We start from the raw sequence: 21,698 nt of genomic DNA on the forward strand, positions 1-21,698 counted from the left end.
GTTGTTGACAAAACTCGCCCTTGCTCAGGCTGTAGGACTGTGCTCTTCAATAGTGTGGCCACTAGCTACATACAGCTATCTCATTTTAAATGACGACAATTAAAAATTCACTTCCTCCGTTGCAATAGCTACATTTCAAGGGCTCAGGAGCACTTGCTGGGTAGCACAGCTAATAGAACATTTCCATCATCACAGAAGGTGCTTCTGGAGAGTGCTGCTATAGGATTTTCTTCCATAACTTAGCTCTCTCCTTTTATCCTGGGTACTTGGAATGGCTAATAGCGTTAGGTGGCAAGATCACGTTACTGTCTATCTCGGGAAATAGTGCCACCTAAAAGGGTCTTCTACTACAGGGCCTGGGTTTCCGAAATGACGTAAATCATACTTAATTCTCTAAGGTCCAGATTTAACATAATCTTACTTGACTCTTGTCTTGTGAATCTGTTCTTCTGTTCTGACTCACTGTTAGAAAGATGAGCTTCATTAGAAATGTGCTTATTTAACATGATATATGGCTTATAATAAAAATCACACCACTAAAATCTCATTGAAACAAAATTGTCAGTATTTAGTCTTTCTTATTAGATTATATTAACTATTCCTAGGTGAGAGTATATACACAGCATTGAACCTTAAGTGTCTACAAATTATTTATTGATGGCTGATAAACAGACTGCACATGTAGGTATTTTCATGAAGGCTGTCATTTTACCTATATTTTGCACTTTGAGAAATTTGAGATGAGTATATTTAGCTCCCTCTTCTGGTATATTATGAGAAAAATACTTGTACTTTACTTTCTTATATTTTTGGAGTGAAAATACAGTTATCAATGTTATCAAGGGCATTATTTGTGTCATCCAATTAGACTTTTTTTTTCCTTTGTATCATTTGGTAAAACATGTAAATAAAAGCATGGAAACAAGTTCATGAAAGCATCACATTTCTTAAGATATTAACTGACCAAAACATATGTAAGCAAATAAAGGCTTTTCAAGAGCAGGTCCATGGGGATTTAATTTGAGTCTCAAGTGGCCAGGGATCATTTGTACTGGCTTCAGATCTGATATTAAGCCCACCCTGCCATTTGTGGGGCTTGGGGCAAAAATACAAAAGGAAGGCCAAGCCTGTATCTAAATATTTTAAAGTTAGAAATCATATATTGATTGTTAACAGACAGTTCAGTAAGATACGTTCCATTCTCCTACCTGGGAAGTTACTTCTTCACAATGACCAGCAAGCCAGATTTGTATTTAGAGCTCTTGGGTTCTCAGTTCTGCCTGAGAGTGTGGTGATATGGGGAGAGCTGGTTCCCAGCCCACCCCTGGCTTGGCCCTGCGCTGCCAGGACCTTTGCACGTCCAGACTCCGTTCCATCCTGATCTCCACTCGCCACAGCCCTCGCCCACTCCCCAGGTCCAAAGGGGCACCCCTGCAGGGAGATCTGCCCTGGGGAGGGTGGACCTGGGGAAGAGGCCCGCGAGGCCACTGGGGCAAGGGATTCCAAGCTTCTGAGAAGTGTTCTGAGTGTGTCCTAGGAGAGAAGCAGTGGGCGTGTCCCCTTGGCCCCCCAAACTCATCACACTGTGGGAAGAGGCACAGCTGGGGGGAGGCCCGCAAGGAGCCTTCTCAACACAGGGCCCAGTACGGGCTCCCTCTCGTTCCGGCCTGAGGTTGCTGCCATCCCAGTAGGACTACATGACTTTGTGTTCTGGTCATCTTCACTGATGTTTACTGCGTTGGATTACCCCCGATGAAACGTAATGGCGCAATTGTGTTTATTTGCAGCTTCGACTCTTCCAGACCTTGCAGAGCAGTTCGCTCCTCCTGACGTTGCTCCACCGCTTCTTATCAAGCTAGTGGAAGCCATTGAAAAGAAAGGTAATCCAGCTGGTAGAGGGAGTCGGTTAACGGGTTATGGCCTGATTTCGTGGGTGTTAGCATTTGTATTTGTCTCATGGACGTTCATTAAATACACTCCTTGCCACCTGTGCTGGACCCACAAGCTGTTTGTCGCACTGACGTGGGGAGATAATCTTGGTCTGACTTCTGACTCTACACTAACACGTAGTTATTGCATGGAAACTGTTAACTTCTCCCTATTTTAATAAAGAGAATTAACTTGCTCCTCAGTGGCCAGGTGATGTTGCCAAAATTATCGACATGCCATAAGATGAACAGTAGGAGTTGACTTCCAGGAATATTTAGTACACATCTAGAATAGACGCTGGATAGAAACTGGAATGTCTCTCTGGCCGCAGGCTCACACATTCTCCAGAGAGCTGTGTTTTGCATACTCAGTCTGTTTTGTGTCCTAGGTCTGGAATGTTCAACTCTATACAGAACACAGAGCTCCAGCAACCCAGCAGAATTACGACAGCTTCTTGATTGTGGTGAGTGTCACAGAGCTAGAAATACACATGGGAAGGGCGATTCTTACCTTTCTGTTTCAGGTAAAGCACAAAACATGTGAGCTTAACTGTGCAACATTCTCAGTTTGAAGGGAGCTCAGAAATATGCACACTTCCCTCTGCCCTGTTATGGTAAGAGGGCAGACCTCTGATGTTTGTCTCCTGAGTTGGGGTGTGTGTGCCTGCCTGCCTGCAGGTACTTGGCTGTCATCACAGCCATGAGCCTCTGGGTGCTGTAGAAACTGCACAGGAGAGAAGCATCTTGGGATTTCTCTGCCTCTGCTTATCTACCATCTTTCTCTGACCCTGCCATTGGCTACATCTAATTCATCTGGACCAGTTAAAAAATTATTTATAAGTCTATGTCATTTAACAAAGGTCTCTTCTGACCTTTCCCTTTTTCCCTTTCTCTCTCTTTTTCCTTTTCTTTTCCCTTTCCTTCTGTCTTCCTTCCTTGGTTGCTTGCCTTTTCATGCCATATTTACGTCAAGTAACATCATGATATTGTTATCTACTGTAATGTGCTGGTAAACCAACTCTCTGGGGTGGGAAAAAAAGCCCTGGTTTGTAGCATTTACCTACTTCTGTGGTGTAAATCTTCTCACCGTGGTTAATTTCAAGCTACCAACGTGTTATCACTGAACTCTTGGGAAGAATTGTGAGCCAGTACAAGTCGGCTCAGGCACACCATTGGTTAAACGACGTCAATTAATTTAACCAAGTGGTGGCTTTATTATTTGTCCCTTCCCTCCTTTGCCATACAGAATAAAACCGTACAAATGTAAATTTCCTGGCCAGCATTCTAGCAAGTCATCTTCTACATCAACTTCTAGAATCTCTCAGATCCTTCATTCCCTCCCAGTACTTTTCTTTTCATTAATAATTTTTTGCCTCACACTATTTTAACTGAATTTGGGTGTTTGAACCAAAAGGAGTGAAACCCAGTTTTGGAAGAAGCACCTTCAGGCGTGCAGTTATGCAAAGAATGCCCACATGACATTTAATAAACGAAAAAATTTGAAGTGTGAGGCAGCTTCAAAACGAGGCAGCTTATGAAAATTTCTAGAAAAGATGTTTCTGGGAAAAAAAGAAGGAGATTAGATCTTTATCTGTCGATAGTTTTACTTGAAATGCACCGCCCAAATGTTTGAAGCTTAAAAAAAAATTTTTTTTTTAACTTTCATTTTTCCTTTGTACATGGAAATCAGCCTTACACACACACAGGGTACATCCTCCTACATACATCCAGAGTAGGTCATTAGAAGTTGACTGGCAGAAAAATCAAGGTGAAAAGACTTGTTTTTCTTTATCTCTAACAGCTTTACCAGGGTGTTAAGGAAACACCAAGTTCTGTCCTAGCCAATTGAAACAGAGATACATGTTTTGGTCAGAAAATTGGTCAAATCGAACATGTTAAAAGTCACAGGAAGTGTTTAGACTTCAGAGACTGATGAAATGGGAGTTATTTGCGAAAGAGCGGTTACGTTTTTAAATGTGACCAAAAACAAAATGATGCAGTTGGGCTTTAAAAAAATCTTCACACCACCTGTAAGATGGAATAAATAACCCAAATTCACTTCAACAAGATATTTTGACAGACAGCTTTCTTTGCGCATTTGAGATCAAAACACACATAGAAAACTGGTTTCCCTTGGATTCTGTGCTATAAAAGTGAATTTTGTGGCAAAACAAAAAGAGTAAACATTATCTCAGTTTAGGAGTGAGGATCCTCCAGGACTGTCTCCAGCTTGAGGATTTTTCAGTCTATGAAAAAATCGTAATATCCTGGAGGAAGCTCAAAGATAAGTCACTTACACTAAAAGCAAAAAGTATGGCTTTTAACCAACCCCATGAATTACCAGTGTCTGAAAAGGACAGACGTGGGTGGAGGACAACAGCCTACATTTATTAGCACCTACTGAGTTATTTTATTTCATCCACACATCAGTCTTGTGATATAATATTAGTAACTGCTGATGGTAAAGCCATGACTTGCATCCAAACGGTTCTGACTCTAAAAGCCCTTATTCTTGTTTTTCCCACACTATATTGCCCTAAAATAAAATATTTCTTTCTTGTTTTTTTTTTTCATTTTAATGGTGTGAATTATTTTCTTTCTCTCTTTCTCTCTCTCTTTTGGGTTCTCTTAACCCGAATTAGGCTTTTCCTTTAAAAGTTCTCATTACAAGAAAAACCTATGTGTGTGACTCTGTGTGGTGATGGATATTCACTAGACTTACTGTGGTGATGGTTTAACAATGGTATATACAAATATCAAATCATTATGTGGTACACCTGAAACTGATATAATGCTGTTATGTCAAGATACCTCAATTTTAATTTATTTTTATTTTTTTTAAAGAAACGGTAGAGATTTTTTTTTTTTGCCTGTGCCACACGGCATGTGGGATCTTAGCTTCCCGACCAGGGATCGATCCCACACCCCTCTGCACCAGAAGCACAGAGTCTTAACCACTGGACCTCCAGGGAAGTCCCAAGATACCTCAATTTTAAAAATCAGCCTTCCGCAGCCTCAGCACTGTGGACATTTTAGGATGGATAATTCTTTGTTGTCAGGGGGCTGTTCTGTGTGTTGTAGGATTTCAGCAGCACTCCTGGTCTCCACCCACTAGATGCCGGTGGGATGTTCCCCCGGTTGTGACAATCGGAGATGTCTCCAGGTGTTGAGAGATGTCTCCTAAGGGTGGAGGTGGGGCAGCGAAATTGAGGACCCTAGTTGAGAACCCTTTACTTAGATAGAGATCAGTCGGGGAGGGGACTCCATTCCAGTGGGAGAAGGGGTGAAGTGTTGGAGAGTCGACTGGTTGCCCGTCAGGAGTAGACTCAGAAAAGCAGGGTAGAAGAGGGTGTAAACGCCCCAACCCAGACCTAAAGATTGGGTGGCTCTCTCTGAACTAACTTCCACTGTCATCACGTGACAGATGTGTCTAGCTCTTGGAAGAGCACATTAGCATAGCTTTAATGCAGAAAAGGAGACTGCTAGAATAGAAGTCAGAAACCCCAAGGAGCTTTAGAAGTTGTCTATAAATAAATAGAACATAGTACATCGGCTCTAGTGGAATTTGACATAAGGTGAGCTGATCCAAAGACTTGAAATAAGGTTATTTCATTCAAAGGTTTTAAAGGCTCTTTGGAATACACCTCATGTGTTAGAGAAGGGCTTCAGTGAATGAACATCACTCTCAGGACTTTGTGTAGCACAGCTCACAAACATTCAACAAGCACATTCTCTGCTGAGCACTGAGGGATGTGAGAAGAGCAGGTGAGAGCCACAGTCCGTGCCTTGGAGGGACTGTCAGTCTAGGAGAGAGACTCGCAATTACCATAGTGGGAATGTCAGGTGTCATAGAGAGATGACTCCTGCAGGGGGACGTGTGGAACCTTTCTCATCTTAATGCTTATACCTCATTGCCAAATGGTGTTTTAGGATGAGCAAACTAAGTAATAAGAATTGGCTGGGCAAAGTGATATTAAATGAAGTATACAGGGGGCAAATTTGGGGGGAGGGGCAGCAGCTTGCTGTAGAGTGGGTGGCTATGGAATGCTCCAACTTAGATGCACACACAGTTTTGTGTGACAGCCACACTAGTGGTTGCATTACTTTCCACATGGACCCTTTATGCAGAGACCCAGTCTTGCCCTTCCCCACACTTATTAGAGATGTCATATGCCTCCGGTTTGTTCTTTGTGGGACACTTAAGTGATTTAAGCCCTTGCTTCTCCACCTTTTCATTCTTTTCCTCAAACTGACCTATCCACATTTGCTACCAGCTCGGGGCTTTCCTGAGCTTTATGGTGTTGTGCGATTGTCTTTCACAAGTTCTGCCTCGTTAGTGGGACAGGTTTGGCTGATGATGTGTCCAAGAAGCTTTGTTAACTCAGCCTGAGTGCTTTGTAATATCATACCTGGTTCATGGGCATCCAGGATGCCACTTCTCCTTCTCATGCTGAATACCTGCGAGTAAACTTCGATTCTCTCTCATCCTCTCCTAGGCCACAACCCAGTCCTGTCCATCTCCTAGTTAGGTTACTTCTTTTTTTTTTTTTTTTTTACCGGATATTCATTTTTAATATTTATTTATTTATTTATGCATGCATGCATGCTGTGTTGGGTCTTCGTTGCTGCGCGCAGGCTTTCTCCAGTTGCGGCAAGCGGGGGCCACTCTTCATCACGGTGCGCGGGCCTCTCACTATCGCAGCTTCTCTTGTGGCGGAGCACAGGCTCCAGACGTGCAGGCTCAGTAGTTGTGGCTCCCGGGCCTAGTTGCTCTGCGGCATGTGGGATCTTCCCGGACCAGGGCTCGAATCTGTGTCCCCTGCATCGGCAGGCGGACTCTCAACCACTCCGCCACCAGGGAAGCCCTAGGTTACTTCTTGGTAATGTCTCACACGTTTCTAACGGTCCTGAAATCCAGATTACCCCGAGTGGTATCAGCACTTCCAGCAGCGCTCCTTTCCGACTTATTTTGAATGCCACGATTAATAAAGCTGTTTAGAAATGCAGCATTCTGCTCGTCAGGGCCCCTGTTCTCCGCTGAGTACATGCACGAGTCCCCAGATAATTTCCCTCAAGTCATCTTTCCTGTCAGTAGTGTGCATCCTTCAGCAGTGACCGTGGTCCTTCCTGCCCGCAGCACCCCTTCCTTCCACCGGGCAGTGTGCCTCATTCTACCCCAAGTACTCAGAGAGCGGCTGTGATTCATACTACCCCAGTGTTGAATTGCCTGACCTGTTTTCCAGATGAAAGATTTACTGGACAGACTTCATGTCTTACCTTTCTTCTGAGATAGTTCAGTGCCCACCAGTTATATTAGTAATACCTTAAACAGAATACACTGTCAGAACTAGGGAGAAACATGCTAAAGATGTTCACATCATTTTTATGGCCGTCCTCGAGATTGACTGCTAAAATTCTGTAATAGCTTACTGTTTAATCAATCAGTCTGTACTTTATTGGGTTAAATTTGTATTAGTTCTGATATGCAGTATTGAGCAATTCCGATTTTAGGAAATCTATGGATTTGCACGTCATGTTTTCTTGTTGCAATTTTAGGAAGTATTTACTGTGTGATTCACCATCCCTAGAACAGAACCCTTCTCAATCAGGGCAGAACCACCGTCCAGAACGTACTTGCAAACATTGTGGGGGGCTGCATTTGTTTGCTGTGGCTGCCATAACAACATTCCACAGACTGGGTGGCTTAAAAAACAGAAATCTGGGCTTCCCTGGTGGCGCAGTGGTTGAGAGTCCGCCTGCCGATGCAGGGGACACGGGTTCGTGCCCCGGTCCGGGAAGATCCCACATGCCGCGGAGCGGCTGGGCCCGTGAACCATGGCCGCTGAGACTGTGTGTCCGGAGCCTGTGCTCCGCAACGGGAGAGGCCACAACAGTGAGAGGCCTGCGTACCGCAAAAAAACAAAAAACCAAAAAAACAGAAATCTATTTTCTCACACTTCTGGAGGCTAGAAGTCCCAGATCAAGGCAGGTTTGGTTTCTTCTGAGGCCTCTCTCTCCTTGGCTTACAGATGGCCGCTTCCTTGCTGTGTCCTCATATGGCCTGTCCTCTGTACGTGCACCCTCGGTGTCTCTTTGTCCAAATTTCCTCCTCTTATAAAACCAGTCAAATTGATTAGGGCCCACTCTAATGGCCCCATTTTAATTTAAACACCGCTTTAAAGGCCCTGTCTCCAAATATATTCATATTCCGAGGTGCTGGGAGTTGGGCCTTCAGCATATGAATTGTAGGGGAAACAGTTCAGCCCACGGCAGGAGCCCTGTTTTTTGTTGCCCCCGAAGTCTGGGAATGTGTTCCTGGCATCGTGGGCAGGGGCCTTTGTGCTAAATGCTTACAGGGCGGGGGACAGACCTACACAAGGGAAAAATGTTCTATTCGAAATGCCAGGAGCAACCACTGCAAGAAACACTGCTCATAAATACGCAAGCATCTTACATTCGTCCTCATACTGCTTCCTTTCATGTGTCACACTGAAGTCGCACATTCAGAAAATCGGCCCAGCCAACGCATAAAATGTCTGAAAAAAATTTTTTTGCATATTTCTACCATAGATGCTGCCTCCGTGGACTTGGAAATGATCGATGTGCACGTTTTAGCAGACGCTTTCAAACGCTATCTCCTGGACTTACCAAATCCTGTCATTCCAGTAGCCATTTACAATGAAATGGTTTCTTTAGCCCCAGGTGTGTTGTGTCTTCTGAGAACCTCCCTGAACGTGTATTGAGATGTGGATGTACTTGTCAACTCAAGGGCTGCAGATAAAGAGAGATTTCTTAGAAAATGTTAGGAGGGGTCTGCCCCCACCCCCATCAGCACAAATTCCCTCCCTTACCAGGGCATCCGATAGAAGAGCCAGATTCTAGTTTGCTTAGGAAGGCCGTCCACATGTTGAAATGGCTAATTGTTAACCTTTTATCAGTATTTTAAGGTTCACTACGTCAGCGAATGCCTCAGCGTGCCAAGTGCCATCACTGGATTCAGGGAACCGGACTAGGACCCAGTGACTGGGGATGTTCCCATCACCTTCCTCCAGTGGCCATTAGAAAATGAGTTGAGGGAAGAGGACTCTCCGTTTTAGGAGCTAATGCTCAGTTAAAGTGCTTTGGGGACAGGAAACTGTGGTTCGTAACCTTCAAAGTTAAAACCTGTGATACTTATCTGATGCTCCTCTGAATTAGCCAATCACACTCGAAGCCGCTCCATGGACGGCAGTACACCGAGAACTTCTTGTGGTTTTGTACACCAAGAGTTTCTTGCGTTTCCATTTGACTTGAGATTTTGACTTTCTCATAATGCCTTTTCTAATGAGAAGAGCAAATGTATTGTCTGCTGTTTCTGATGCCTTGGTTTTAAATGATCCCTCGGTAGCTAGAACAGAAATTTTCTAGGTGTTTATTCACTAACAGCTAGAAACAGTCTCTTATTCCTTTTGCTTTCTTTCTTTCTTTCTTTTTTTAACCTGTAGAAGTGCAAAGCTCTGAAGAATACATCCAGCTGTTGAAGAAGCTCATTAGGTCGCCCAGCATACCTCATCAGTACTGGCTCACGCTGCAGTATTTGCTAAAACATTTCTTCAAGCTCTCTCAAACGTCCAGCAAAAATCTTTTGAATGCAAGACTACTCTCTGAACTCTTCAGCCCCCTGCTTTTCAGATTCCCAGCAGCCAGGTAAGTGATAGAAGAGCAACCTGGATTTTGGGGTGATGAGGGTGGTCCTAAGTTTATGGGTCATTAAGCTCCTTCTGAAGATACCAGTTTACAAATGCTTGTACATAGTTCCATCACACACATTCATTTGAATATGCAGAAATGAAAATAAGTTTGTTGTTTAGGGAAAAAGGTGTCTAATGGATCTCTCTCTTTTTTTTTTTTTTTTTTGTAGTTCTGAGAATACTGAACACCTCATAAAAGTTACAGAAATTTTAATCTCCACCGAATGGAATGAACGCCAGCCTGCACCAGGTAATGCCTTCGGAACATTTAAAATTCCCTCACTGTTCGTTTTTTAGAGCCTGAAAAATGGTGGTTTTTAGTCTCCTCTGAAGTGCCATAAGTTTCTCGTGGAATTGAGATCCATAATAACGTGTTACCTCATGACTTAAGGGAAAAGTAGCTGGGCAGCAGCGCGTGTGGGTCAGTATTATCCAGCTTTTGATATTTGTGGCTTTTACATGGTCTTGGTTTCAGGTGAGGGTTGCTGGGAGAGCTCCCCAACCCCCTTAACTTGATGCTTCTGGTTGTTGCATAAATTATGGCGTTGATTTTCGTTGCTGACATTTTTGTTTTTCTTTCTCGTACTTACAAAGTAGGGGATTTATAATTACTATATAATTTAAAGTATTTTGGAATGTGTTTTTTGGAAGCAGGTAGGCTGAGAAATGTCTTGTCAAAATAAACATTTATAATAATGCAAGTAGTATGAAACTAGGGGTCTACTGCAACAAGTTCGAGCAAGCCAGACACTTCTGTGAAAGCAGGCTGGCATTCAATTAGCCGTTTAACAAAGCGGGAAATGTAGACCGAGTTAGCGGTGGATTTCATTTAAACTGATATATTTTTCCTCTACTGTGGAAAGTCTAAACAACCCTACTTTGCTGTATATGGTTAAAAGTGAGCTGGTCATTTAGAAAGTGATGAGGGCCCTAGAAGTGAAGTGGAGTTTCAGGACCAGTAGAAGGTGTTGCTTGTAGTCTGAATTTATGTCTTGAATTTAATTAAAACATCATGAATTTATTATTTATTATGAGTAACTCATGCAAATTACCAAACTTATCTCTGTATGAGCAAACGTGGGGACCCAGATATCAGTCACGCAATGGCGGACTATGTTGTGCTTTTTATTAAGGTGTTCCATAGCTAGGCTTAGTTGTTTGCATCTGGAAGGGGCAGACAGAGAGGTGAGGGCCTAGACTTAAAACCCGCCTGTAGGGATGGGATAAAGGATGGGATGGGTAACCACTCATGATACAGATATTGGGAAGGGCTTCTGTCGACAGATCCAAAATACGGGATCCACAGGTAAGAGTGGCAGCATAAATACTACGTAAGGCAAGCCTGGTCCATTCCAAGTGTTCCAAATCCCAGCAAGCAGGATATGTAACAGGGATACCCTGGATTGTAAACCGCATCAGAGAAATCTGTCAACAGGTACGGCCCAGGACTGGAGTTCCAGAGGGTGACCAAAAGGTGTCATATCGTGTGACTGCTTGGGTCACTCGATAACGGATTTGGGAGCTCTGTGTTGGTGTTCAAAGGCTGCCTTTGGGCTCAGTAGGAAACGATGCAGTGATAGATTAGAAGTACCCTGTGGGGAGGGGACAGGGGCAGGTGTGAACGTGGCACTGGAGCCGTTTATTGACTACCCACTCCTAGACTGATCACATGGGTGGGAAGAAAGAGGACCAGCAAGAACAGAACAGGACCCCCGGCCAAAGGATCGAGCTACGATCTTTCACTTCCTCCTGACCCGTGTGGAGGTCCACCTCAGAGAGAGGGAGAGCTGGGCCCTGCTTGCAGGGAAGGCGGGGGAGGTGCCCAGTCTTCTCAGTGGCCAGCTCCCTGGAGAGGGGGGAGACATGGAAGCTAAAAGCCAGACAGGGCTTGACACATACCCACAAGCGAATTTATCGCATGGAGTTTTCGAGAATTTCTGCTACACGGGGTGTAGTAGAATCAGTGGTGGAGTTTAATGCTTCTGCTTCTGGTGTAAACTGGTTAAACGTCTTTCTCAGTTTCAGCCTAATTCCACCCAAGAAAAACTTCATCTGCATCTGTTTTGATAATGCACACTTAAGACTGCTTGCTATGTCATAGACCCTACCTACATCCTTCTACTAAGAAATTGGTGTATCAGTTTCAAAGGCAGATGGATTAGTTCCATCAGCTCTGTTGAAGAACGATCCATAAAGCCTTGAACGTTGCTAGACTATCCCAGAACACATGCAGCCTCTTCCAAAAAATTGCGTCCAAGTAATTTTTAAGTCCCAGTTGGAGGCGTTTCCCCCTTTGTGTGATCTCTGTCAACTATTCTGCAAATCGTATGGGACTTTGGGAATTAAAATGTTGCTTCAGCGTCTCTCACTGGTGAAAACAGACTACCCGCCCCAGGACAACGTCCTCATTAACACCTTTGTATTCAGGAATGGCTCCAGTGCAGATGAATGGCAGGGCACCCTGGGTTAGAGAAATGACTTCTTTGGCCTGGTAGGAATGGGATGTTTTCATGGAGTCTTTCATCATTACCCCTGCATGTGCTCGTCCCAGTGGGCTGGGAAGCACCGGCGCATCTCCAGGGAACACTCATAAGTCATCCATTTGCAGTAACTTTGTCATGAATAGAAATGAGTGCTTGAATGATATTTGGGGGGTGGAGGACAAGCAAGACTATTATGGGGCAAATAGACACCTTTTCTAGTTGTTATCAGTTAGAACTTGAGATGATAGGCAGGGCTAATGATGTGTGAGGCAGGGTGTCAGTTGCAATAAGACCCGTTAGCACACAGCGTCTCATTAAATTCTGGGCAGGAGGGTGTGTACTGTAAGTATAAAAAGAATTTGAGAGATGTGGTTGGTGACTTTTTTAGTAGACAGGAAAAGCTCATAGGAAAAAAAAGGACTTGAAGTGGGCTTCGAAGAATAGGTACAATTTGAAAAGGGGAAGGAGAAACAGCATCTCAGTTCAAGGAGTTTCAAAGATTTCTTCAAAATAAATTGGAAAGGACAAAAATAACAGCTTGATATTTTTACCGGATTTGAAAAAGCAGTAAATATTTTAGGTGACAGCGTCATAAAAAGCATCACTTGAGAGCTGAATGCATTGTCCAGCTCTCCGATTGCACGTGAAGAAACTGAAGACCACAGAGCTTGACGGTTTCACCTGGTGCCACCCCAACCAGTATGAGCCGGAATGGGTCTGCCGGGGGTGGGGGCACCCGGCCCAGACACCAGGCTGCTGCTCTGTCTGCTACCTGGGCTTTTGGAACCTTTGTGGGCAACGGGACTGCCCGTAGTGTCCAGTCAAAAAGTCTTCCGAAGTTTCCAGCAAGCGATAGACCAAGAATAGGAGATATTTGTACCTATGGGTCACATATAGTTAAGAGCCCCAGTGCAACTGTTGGTAGCTTTGGGGATCAGGCTCAAAGTCGCTCCGTCGTGTGTCATGCAGTGGAAAGAACAGTGCAAGTCACGTCTGGGTTTGAATCCCAGCTCTTGTTGCTTACTCACCGAGCTCATCACCCGGTCATTCAGCCTTTCCAGATGGTGTTCCAGTCTGTGAAATGGGAATAACGCCTCTCTCCTGGGATGGCTATGAGCACTAAATGAGGTGAGGAGTACTGAAGCTTACGACCCTGTAGTATGTCCTTGGTGTCGTTGTGTCAGCTCTGGCGTTTAAGGCCCTGCGGGAGCTGGCCTCGTTCAGGGCTCCATGTCCTCAAGCCGCCTTCCTGGTTAGTGCCGTCTGAATCCTACCAGGCCGCTCTCCCCACTGGTCCCACATTCCCATGTTCCCGACCAGCGGAGCCTGGCCTCAGGATGCCTGGCGGGGACTTAAACACAGATCTGAAAAGGACACTCAGTGGGCAGTTGCTGCCCCGTGGGCGCATTGCTTGGAGGGAGGAGGATGCCTTTGTCTGACGCCCTTTGCTCCGTGTGCGACTCAGGGAGTGGAGGCGCCTGGATCTCAGCACCAGCCCCAGCGCCGCCGCCCGCCCCCCCACCCCCCCCCCCCGCCACCGCACCTTGCCCAGGTGCCTTTACGCAGTGCACGCAGTGCACAGCCGTCCCCAGTGGCCCCGAACAGTGCCATCCTCTTCATCTGCACCCAGGGAGCTCCTCCCCTGCTTGATGTGCAGGGTTTTGACCCATTCACTACATTTATGTCCTTAAGCCCCTTGTCCTCTTATACGTAACTGTACCAGTTGTTCTGGTAGTTTCATCAGCTTAGCTACATTTCTCAAGGACAAAGGCTTCTCCTTTTCAGCTCTTCTTAGCGTAGAACTGGACACAGCATAATAATCATCCAAATGAAATCTCAAAGAACTCTAACACACCAGCTCATTTAATGCATCCAGCATACCTGTGAAGGAAGGCTTCTCCCCCTGTAGGGAGGGAAACTAAGGTTTGAAAGGCTAAGCACAGAGTAAGTTCTCCGAACTTGGTTGACAGTTTGCTGTTCTCTGTTACCAAAAGTCTTAAAAAGGGTTAAAGCTGAACAGCGGGTTTTCTTGAATCACTTCGTGTTACGTTCACCCTACTGATCCTTAGGTCGCTAAAGTAGATTTCTATAGGGCAACTAAGGTAAAAACGGACCATTTAACACTGAGTGCCTTTGAATGAAACCCATTATAAGTGTATTTACATATTTCAGATTTCATGGATATATTCAGAAATATTAATGTAGCATAATTGAAGTTTAATATTGCACCCTCAAGCCCAGAGGGAAAACAAATGACTCTTTCTCCCCCCTGCCCTTCTACACCTGTCAGAGTTAATTTTTAACCGCTGGTGCATTTGCAAAACATTCATCCTGAAGAGCCCGATTCATGAATCTTGTTTTAAATGCTCTGGGCTTGGTTTGCAACCAAGACTAAAGCAAGCACTAAGGTAGAAGGAAATGACTTTCAAAGAGTTTTACTTTTCTCTGATTTATTTTTTATTGGGTTTAAAATGTGGTCTGACATTAGAAGGTTGTTTCAAAGGTGAGAAGTGAAAGTTTGAAAAAGCTGCACGTGTTTAGAGGGGCAGGAGTAAGCAGGCAAGGCGTGTGCTAGGTTTTGTCAAAAAATAGGAAGTTTTATTCGTGCTCTGAACAGGAGATGTATTGGAGGGTATAGTTCAGTTTTACTTTTGTTTTCACGGTGCAGCCTTCTCTTTCTCTCAAGGGACATCTGAGAGGGCAATTGTGGAGAAGGGGTCTTTTTTTCTACTAAGCAATGGGCGCACCTTTTCAGATACTTTGTAGAACGTATCACTTTTATGCATCTGTAAACCTGAGTTTATTTATAAATTCAAATGGACATTTTTCTTAGTGCAGGGTCATTCAGAGCCCTGGATGTGGACTAAAGAATTGACATCATCCTGAAGGGCCCTTCTGGCCTAAGTTGTCTTAAGTTAAAATTATGAAAGGAGGCATTAATTTAACCCCTAAAAGAAGATTTTGGCTCATTTATTTTTTTCTCAAATGGGTTTTTTTTCAAATGGGCTTTTGTTCATAAATCGTGGCCCTTGACAAAAAGCCATTTAAGAAGCTGTGCAGGATGAAAGCTGCTCATGGAGCATTTGCCACTTGATGGTGATTGGCACGTATGAGATACAGTGTTCAGTCTGTAACTTTCGCACTATTTTAATGATTAAGGGACATTTTCCTGACTAGATCACACCTGCTGAGAAGTGACACATGGCCTCATTTTGCTTCTGAAATGAGTTTTGCAAAACTTTGAGATAGAGGAAAGTAGTAAGACTTAGTGTTTTGAGGAATCTAGAAGGTAAAGATAGTTTTTCAATTATGTAAGTTTTCCAGTGTGGTAGACTAGGCTTTGAGTTTCAGAAGTTAAAATACAAGTTTTCTTACAAGAACTTATTAGCAGGCGTGTGAAAAATATTTCCAAGGTTATGACATCTGTGCATTTGATTTATTAGTGATTTCTTAGTGAATCATATAGATTTAAGTGACAGTTGGGCAATTATATTTTGTGTGAACTTCTGGACATAGTGGGAGATGAATGAAATACACAGAAAGTTGACTGTTTTCTCTGGAGCAGAAGTTACTGATTCTGTTCTACCGGCAGAGGGCTCCCTTTTTAAGCTAATGAAGAGCATGTTTTTTTGCAGATCACTAAATTGACTAAAATTGGGAAAAGACTCAGCTCACACTTTGAGTAATATAATAGAACTTCTAGGGTAAATGATTGTACATATTGTGAGAAATTTGAAGCAAAGTTTTCAAATCTATTTTAAGACTTTCTCTAAGTAGAGAGTGTGCCACTTCCCAGTAGATAATTTTCTTCTGAAACGGGAAATAGACTGTCAGACTAGAGAACACTTTAATCTTAGAAGGTTTTGACATGACATATCCTGTGAATCTAGACAGGTATGCTTAAGTGACTGATGTTTCCAAGGTTCCCAGCTTTAGAAAGACTATTTTTTAAAGTAGGGCAAGATTATGCAGCTCAGGAGGCAAGGGTATTCTGTGAACTAACCCTATGTCTGTGATCAGCTGGCAGGAGCTGTGTCTATTCACTTATAGACTAATTTTTTCCCAGTTGGAAAAGTAGGTGTTTCGTATGACCTCAATTGCACCAAAGGAGAGCTTGTAAAATCACTTTCATTGTGAGTGTAGCAGCACTTCCCAGATATTGCAAGTAATTCTGAAGCTGGTTCCTGCCTGTGTGGACTCTTGTGTCAGCACCTAGATCTTCCTTTGTCACTGCATGTGACCTTTGGGTCACCTTGTCATACAGAGTCTGAGGGTATTATAGACAGAACCCGTGTTTCTTCAAAGATAATTAGAAAGCAGTTTTTTTTTTTAATTAAACTAAAAATAGAAAACAAAAGTTTTGTTGTAGGTGTGAAATTTTTTGCATGGGGCTTAAGAGAAATTAACTTCAGTTTCACTTGTTAATTTTTACTTTCTCTGGCAGAGGGAAGTAAAGAGCAGGGCAAGTGAGTGGAGAAAAAGGAGTTTAGGACCAAACATCGGAAGTCTGGGTTCTGGTCCTAGTGCTATAATGTTATTGCAAACCACGTCATTCTGGGTGAGAAGCATACACGTGTGTGTGTGTGTGTGTGTGTGTGTGTGTGTGTGTGTGTAGCATGAGGGAATTGAAGTGATCTCTAAATTTTTTTTCTGGTTTTAAAGCTAGTGATTTTGTGATTTTACATTGGGTTAAGGTTCTTGGGATAACAGTAAAGCCGTCTATGCTGATGTGAGTGGAAATTTTCTTTGGCCAAATTTTAGTTCTTTAAATAGTAGCCAACAGTCCTAAGTTTGGTTCCTTGCAACTTTTTCGAATAAAGGGGGAAAAAAAAATCCTCTAGAAAGGTGTGCCATTCTCCTTGCCCTCCCGTCCTTTGCTCCATGTAGCATCTGCACCAACCTCACGCAGGCAGACCTTTTATGGCCATTTTAACAGGAGTTGAAATTGACTTCATACAAACAGCTGCAGAGTGGAGTTTTTATCTTGGAGTGTATTTTTAATACAACGGAGCTTAGTGTACCCATGCCGAGGCGCAATACTCTTCCCGAGGAGCCTCCTCCTGGGAAACGTTTGGAAACCTGTTCCCTGCAGGGTGGCTCCGCCGGGCTCTCCTGTGACACCTGCGGGGCTGTCTGTGCTGGTATGTGGGAGGAGGTGGACGCGAGCAAGGCACGGTGTTCTGGGCAGCTCTGAGAGGTTCAGGCCTTTACAAGCAAGGCTTTGATTCTATTTTTTGCTGAACTAGCTCAGCCACTTCCTGTGTTTGGCAGCGCCTAGTGCCTCGCTGCACTGTGGCCACTTGAGCCCCGCGAGCCTGCGAGCCGCGCGCCGCCGCAGCCGGTTCGAGAGCCTATTTTAGGTCCCCTGACAATGGCCTTCTCACTTCCTCGGCGAGGAGGAGGAGGAGGAGGAGGACCTGGGCTGGCACTGGCCACTTGTTAACGATGATGACAACTTCGACTCGGACTTGGGCTCCCCTCCCCCACCCGAAATCCCTAGCTCAGCAAATATTTGAACCTGCCCAAGTTAATCATGAAGCCGCGATCGTTATCTGAGAGGGACGTGCGAGCGCCCGGGCTCCTTCCCTCCCCGGCGCAGCCTCGGCCCCGGTGCGCAGCCGGCTTCGGCTTCTGCACGGGCGGCGGGCGCTGAGCTGCGCTGCTGCCGGCGGCGCGTGCGAGCCTCGGGGTCCTGCGCCACACAGGCTGGAGGAATCGCTTTTCGGATTTTTTTTTTTTTTTCCGTTGTCGGATACAGGCATTTCTAAGGGAAACCGTTGAAATGCATAACCTGCAAAGTAAGTTGCCTTTCGTTTGGGCACAGCTCTGCCCCTTGGCTGTTTCACTGTTTTGGGGGACTTCTCTGAAAGGTTCATTTCTGCAGTTTGTCTTCGTGTGTGTGTGTGTGTGTGTGTGTGTGTGTGTGTGTGTGTGTGTGTGAGAGAGAGAGAGAGAGAGCGCGAGCGGGAGAGATAGTAAGCGCTGCCTGGGGAGGGCAGATGAGAGATTAGGGGAGACACTCCCCCATTTCCTCGAGGGGCACAATGTGAGGGAGAGATGGGGCTTCGGTTGGAAATGGGGAAGGAGGAAATTACCAAGTGCTGGTCTGGAAGTTGGGGCCTGGCCAGGCCTGGGAGAGACGTGGAAAGTCAGTCACCTGTCTCCCTGCCCTCCTCCCGGGGTCTACCACATGGGTTCCAGCAGCAGGACCGGTTTGCACCAAGTGCTCCCAAAGGCATGGGGGACAGGTCCCCTCCGGGCTGTCGCGCTGTCCTCCACAGCTGCTGGGAGGACTTGGGTCAACATTTTTATTAAGATTTTTTTTTTTCTGAGGACATATCCCCACCACTACCATTTTTCTTTGCATTTAGGGTTACTTCAACTTTTAGGCAAAGAGAGCCTGTGAGTGGGAGACGGTGGGAGGGTATAGGTTGAATCTGCCTGCCTCCTTAGTGGGAAACTGAATTAAACTGGAGGAGAGACACGTGAACAGTGCTCAGAGGCTGTCTTGCCTTTGCTCTATTTCTATATATTTTATGATTCCAAATTTGACAGAACGTCTAAGAATAAATTTCCAGGGCTTCTGTGTTCTTTAAATTGTCACAGAAATATGTGACATGCACATGTACGTAGATCACACAGCCCACTCTAGTTTTTTAAATTAACTACATTTATATGGGTGGGGGGAACCTTTTCTCCCTTCCTCCCCTCTCACTGTAGGAGAACTAACATTAATTTAGATTTATAGGGGAATTGGTTTCTTCACATTAAATACTGCTAAGAAGGAATAATAACATTTCTTCCCAAAGTGAGGCATTTGAGATGGAGGGGACAAAAGCCCCCCCCCCCCCCCGCACACACACAAGTGATTACATCACCCACCCCCCCTCAAGCAGTACTTAGCCCAGTAAATCTGAAGACGGGCTCATCAGTGAGAAATACTTAGCAAAGATAGCTCTGCCTGTACTCTACATTCTGATATATGGCCTCTCTTTTTTTTGGATTTTCATTCCATATTCTATAGTTTTAACTGCAGTGTTTAATAGAGATTTTTGCCTCTACCTTTTTTTCATTGTGCTGCCCGTAATGTAGCACGTTTGTGACAGTGTATAAGTTGAGTTTGCAGTGAATTATGGAGGACTGAAATTAAATATCTAGAGTTCTTGATCCTTCCTGCTTTTAATATATATCAGAGGCATTTTAGGACTTTAAAATATATCTTGAGTATACTATTTGGATGCCTTTGTAAGATTTTTAAACCAAGAAATGACCGGGCTATCTATAAACCCAGATGCACTGGGGGGGGGGGGGGGGAAGCTACGTGCCGCAGCGTATCAGCTTTTGTCAACCTGCCAAGAGCGGAGCGTACCATGCTGCACGGAGCAATAAAAAAGGAATTAGAAAACTCACGGCTAGAGAAGAACAGTCAGATTAAACACCTTTTTGAAACGAAGAGCGTGTATACATTGCAGTGCTGTTAAATGTAGGATCTTCGTGAGATCTGGGGCTGTGTTAAGGCTGGTAGAGAAGAGAAATGATGAAGCAGGAGTGGTCTGGTGACATTTTTCTGACTTGATTGGCTGGGGTGTGTGATGTCATAGGTTACAGTGCAGCCCCTTATAGGTTTTGAAATGAATTCCAAGACACCATTACAAAGAAAGCCGGACTCTTTTCTTATAACTGAGCTCAGCCAAGGAAACTCTCGCACAAATGTACAACACTGTTTGGAATATGGAAGACCTGGATTTAGAATATGCTAAGCCAGATATAAATTGTGGCACAGACTTGATGTTTTATATAGAAATGGATCCACCAGGTAATACTGCAGTATTCTTGTAGAAAGCTGGTTGATGTTGTGGCATTTAATCTTTTTGACAACTACGGTTAACAGCTCCTCTTTGGATGTCTGTTTTTATTCATTTGTTCTAATTTAATGAGTTTGCTCATAGCTTGAAAATGAAACAAATGGTTTGACTGCCTGTGGAAGCAAGTCAGGCTGTGTGGGGTAAATGCTTATTCTTAGTTGAATGGATATAAATTGGATTCCAGTTTTTCACTGGCGTCTTTTGTTACTCGAGCTCGTTTGCTGTTTGGGTTATATTGTTGTATGTGGTTCCTTTAATTAAAAGGATGCACCCTTGGTGCTGCTTTCTCCGTTGACAGTGGGTGAGGACAGTGTGGCACTTTGCAGTGATAACACTCGGTACTTTAGAAAGCATGTACCAGTGCTGCTATCAAATGTAGCAGTGATTGCAACTCAGTTCTAGGTGCCCTGAAACTATTCTGAATCAAATGTTGAGACTTTGTCTGCCCTCTCTTCTGTTAAGATACTGCAGTGAGAGAAGTTGGCTTCCCATTACTGAGTCTGGGTCTTTCTAAAATATACCTGCTGGACTCCTGAAATTTTTTGCTTAAACTAATAACAGTGCTTTAAAACTTATGACTTAGAATTTAGCTAGAATTTATCCTAGACTTATTTTGCCTTCTCAATTATTTTCGCCTTCCTCCCAATTAAGAAATTCAGAAACAAACACTGCAGTCTTTCTTTCTTTGTCACCAGTTGGTACATGAATACTGATTTGACATTGAGGAAGAGGGATATGGTTTTTAATCACTCTTGGCATAATATAGAGCACAGTTATCCAATAGAATATTATCATGAATACTAAAGAGATTGAGGTCACAGAGGAGTTTCTTAAAGTGGCTTTTGGCAGAACAGTGCCTGAAATACTAAGATTAGAGAAACCCAATTCCGCCTCTTAAAACATATTCCTGTAGATGAGCTTTTTTATGACCACAGCAGCATTTGTGGAGGACAGAAACCAAATTTGTCTTTTATAATTAAATAAGAGGAGGAAATTAAAACCAAGCCATGTGAGTCCTTCTGCTATTCTCTTTGTGGTCTCTTACTTTAGATAGATTTGACCAGATATGAAACTTTAATTCAACTCAAACCTGAAAGTAGAAAATGTCGTGACTGACTCTGGGTTTACTTTGAAATTCATTCACATGGCCAGCCCATTTTATTTGTTGGTCTCTAAGCTCTTCTCTTTTTTTCCATTATGGTCTATAGTCAAAAGGATTTCTGATTTTTTTTTTTTTTTTTTTTTAAGAAAAGGTTCATGGACTCGTGCATTATTGCTGTGTTTCACAGTTGAAAATGTTACTTAAAGGAACTTGGGTCGACTTTTAAACGTTTATTTGTAGTTGGGACTGCAAAAACTTTTTCTTTCTCCTTCATCTACAGCACTGCCTCCTAAACCACCAAAACCCACTACTGTAGCGAACAACGGTATGAATAACAATATGTCCTTACAAGATGCTGAATGGTACTGGGGAGATATTTCGAGGTAAGGCTACGGAGACTCTTTCTTTGAGTTTCTCACCAGAGCTAGGGAGTTTTAGATGAAGAGAAAGAAAAGCAAAACGCACCAGCTTGCTAAGTTCCATTTTTAGGCTATCATCCAACATAAGCATGAAGCACAGTTGGTTCCCTTCCAAAGACGACCACAGAAGTCACTGAGCTCTGGGGAATTGTGGGTGCTGGATGCCACAGG

The 21,698-nt window shown here is 43.9% G+C and overlaps 1 protein-coding gene across 3 annotated transcripts in view; it reads left to right on the forward strand.

Annotated features, from left to right (window-relative positions):
- The window catches only part of PIK3R1 (phosphoinositide-3-kinase regulatory subunit 1), an 87,165-nt gene that overhangs the window by 56,720 nt on the left and 8,747 nt on the right, over positions 1-21,698 (forward strand). Inside the window, exons 3-8 of one of the 3 annotated variants that reach the window (XM_022596149.3) lie at positions 1,788-1,880; positions 2,318-2,392; positions 8,499-8,630; positions 9,413-9,614; positions 9,829-9,908; positions 21,389-21,491. In XM_022596149.3, coding sequence (XP_022451857.1) covers positions 1,788-1,880; positions 2,318-2,392; positions 8,499-8,630; positions 9,413-9,614; positions 9,829-9,908; positions 21,389-21,491 — 685 coding nt within the window. Of the gene's footprint in view, positions 1-1,787; positions 1,881-2,317; positions 2,393-8,498; positions 8,631-9,412; positions 9,615-9,828; positions 9,909-17,340; positions 17,940-19,502; positions 19,958-21,388; positions 21,492-21,698 lie in introns of those variants that run through there. The other 2 variants (XM_022596174.3, XM_022596167.3) reach the window with 2 other exon arrangements.

Source organism: Delphinapterus leucas, chromosome 3 (genome assembly GCF_059928025.1).
Source record: "Delphinapterus leucas isolate spDelLeu-1000000601 "Yukka" chromosome 3, BTC_Dleu_Yukka2, whole genome shotgun sequence".
Lineage (NCBI taxonomy): Eukaryota > Metazoa > Chordata > Mammalia > Artiodactyla > Monodontidae > Delphinapterus > Delphinapterus leucas.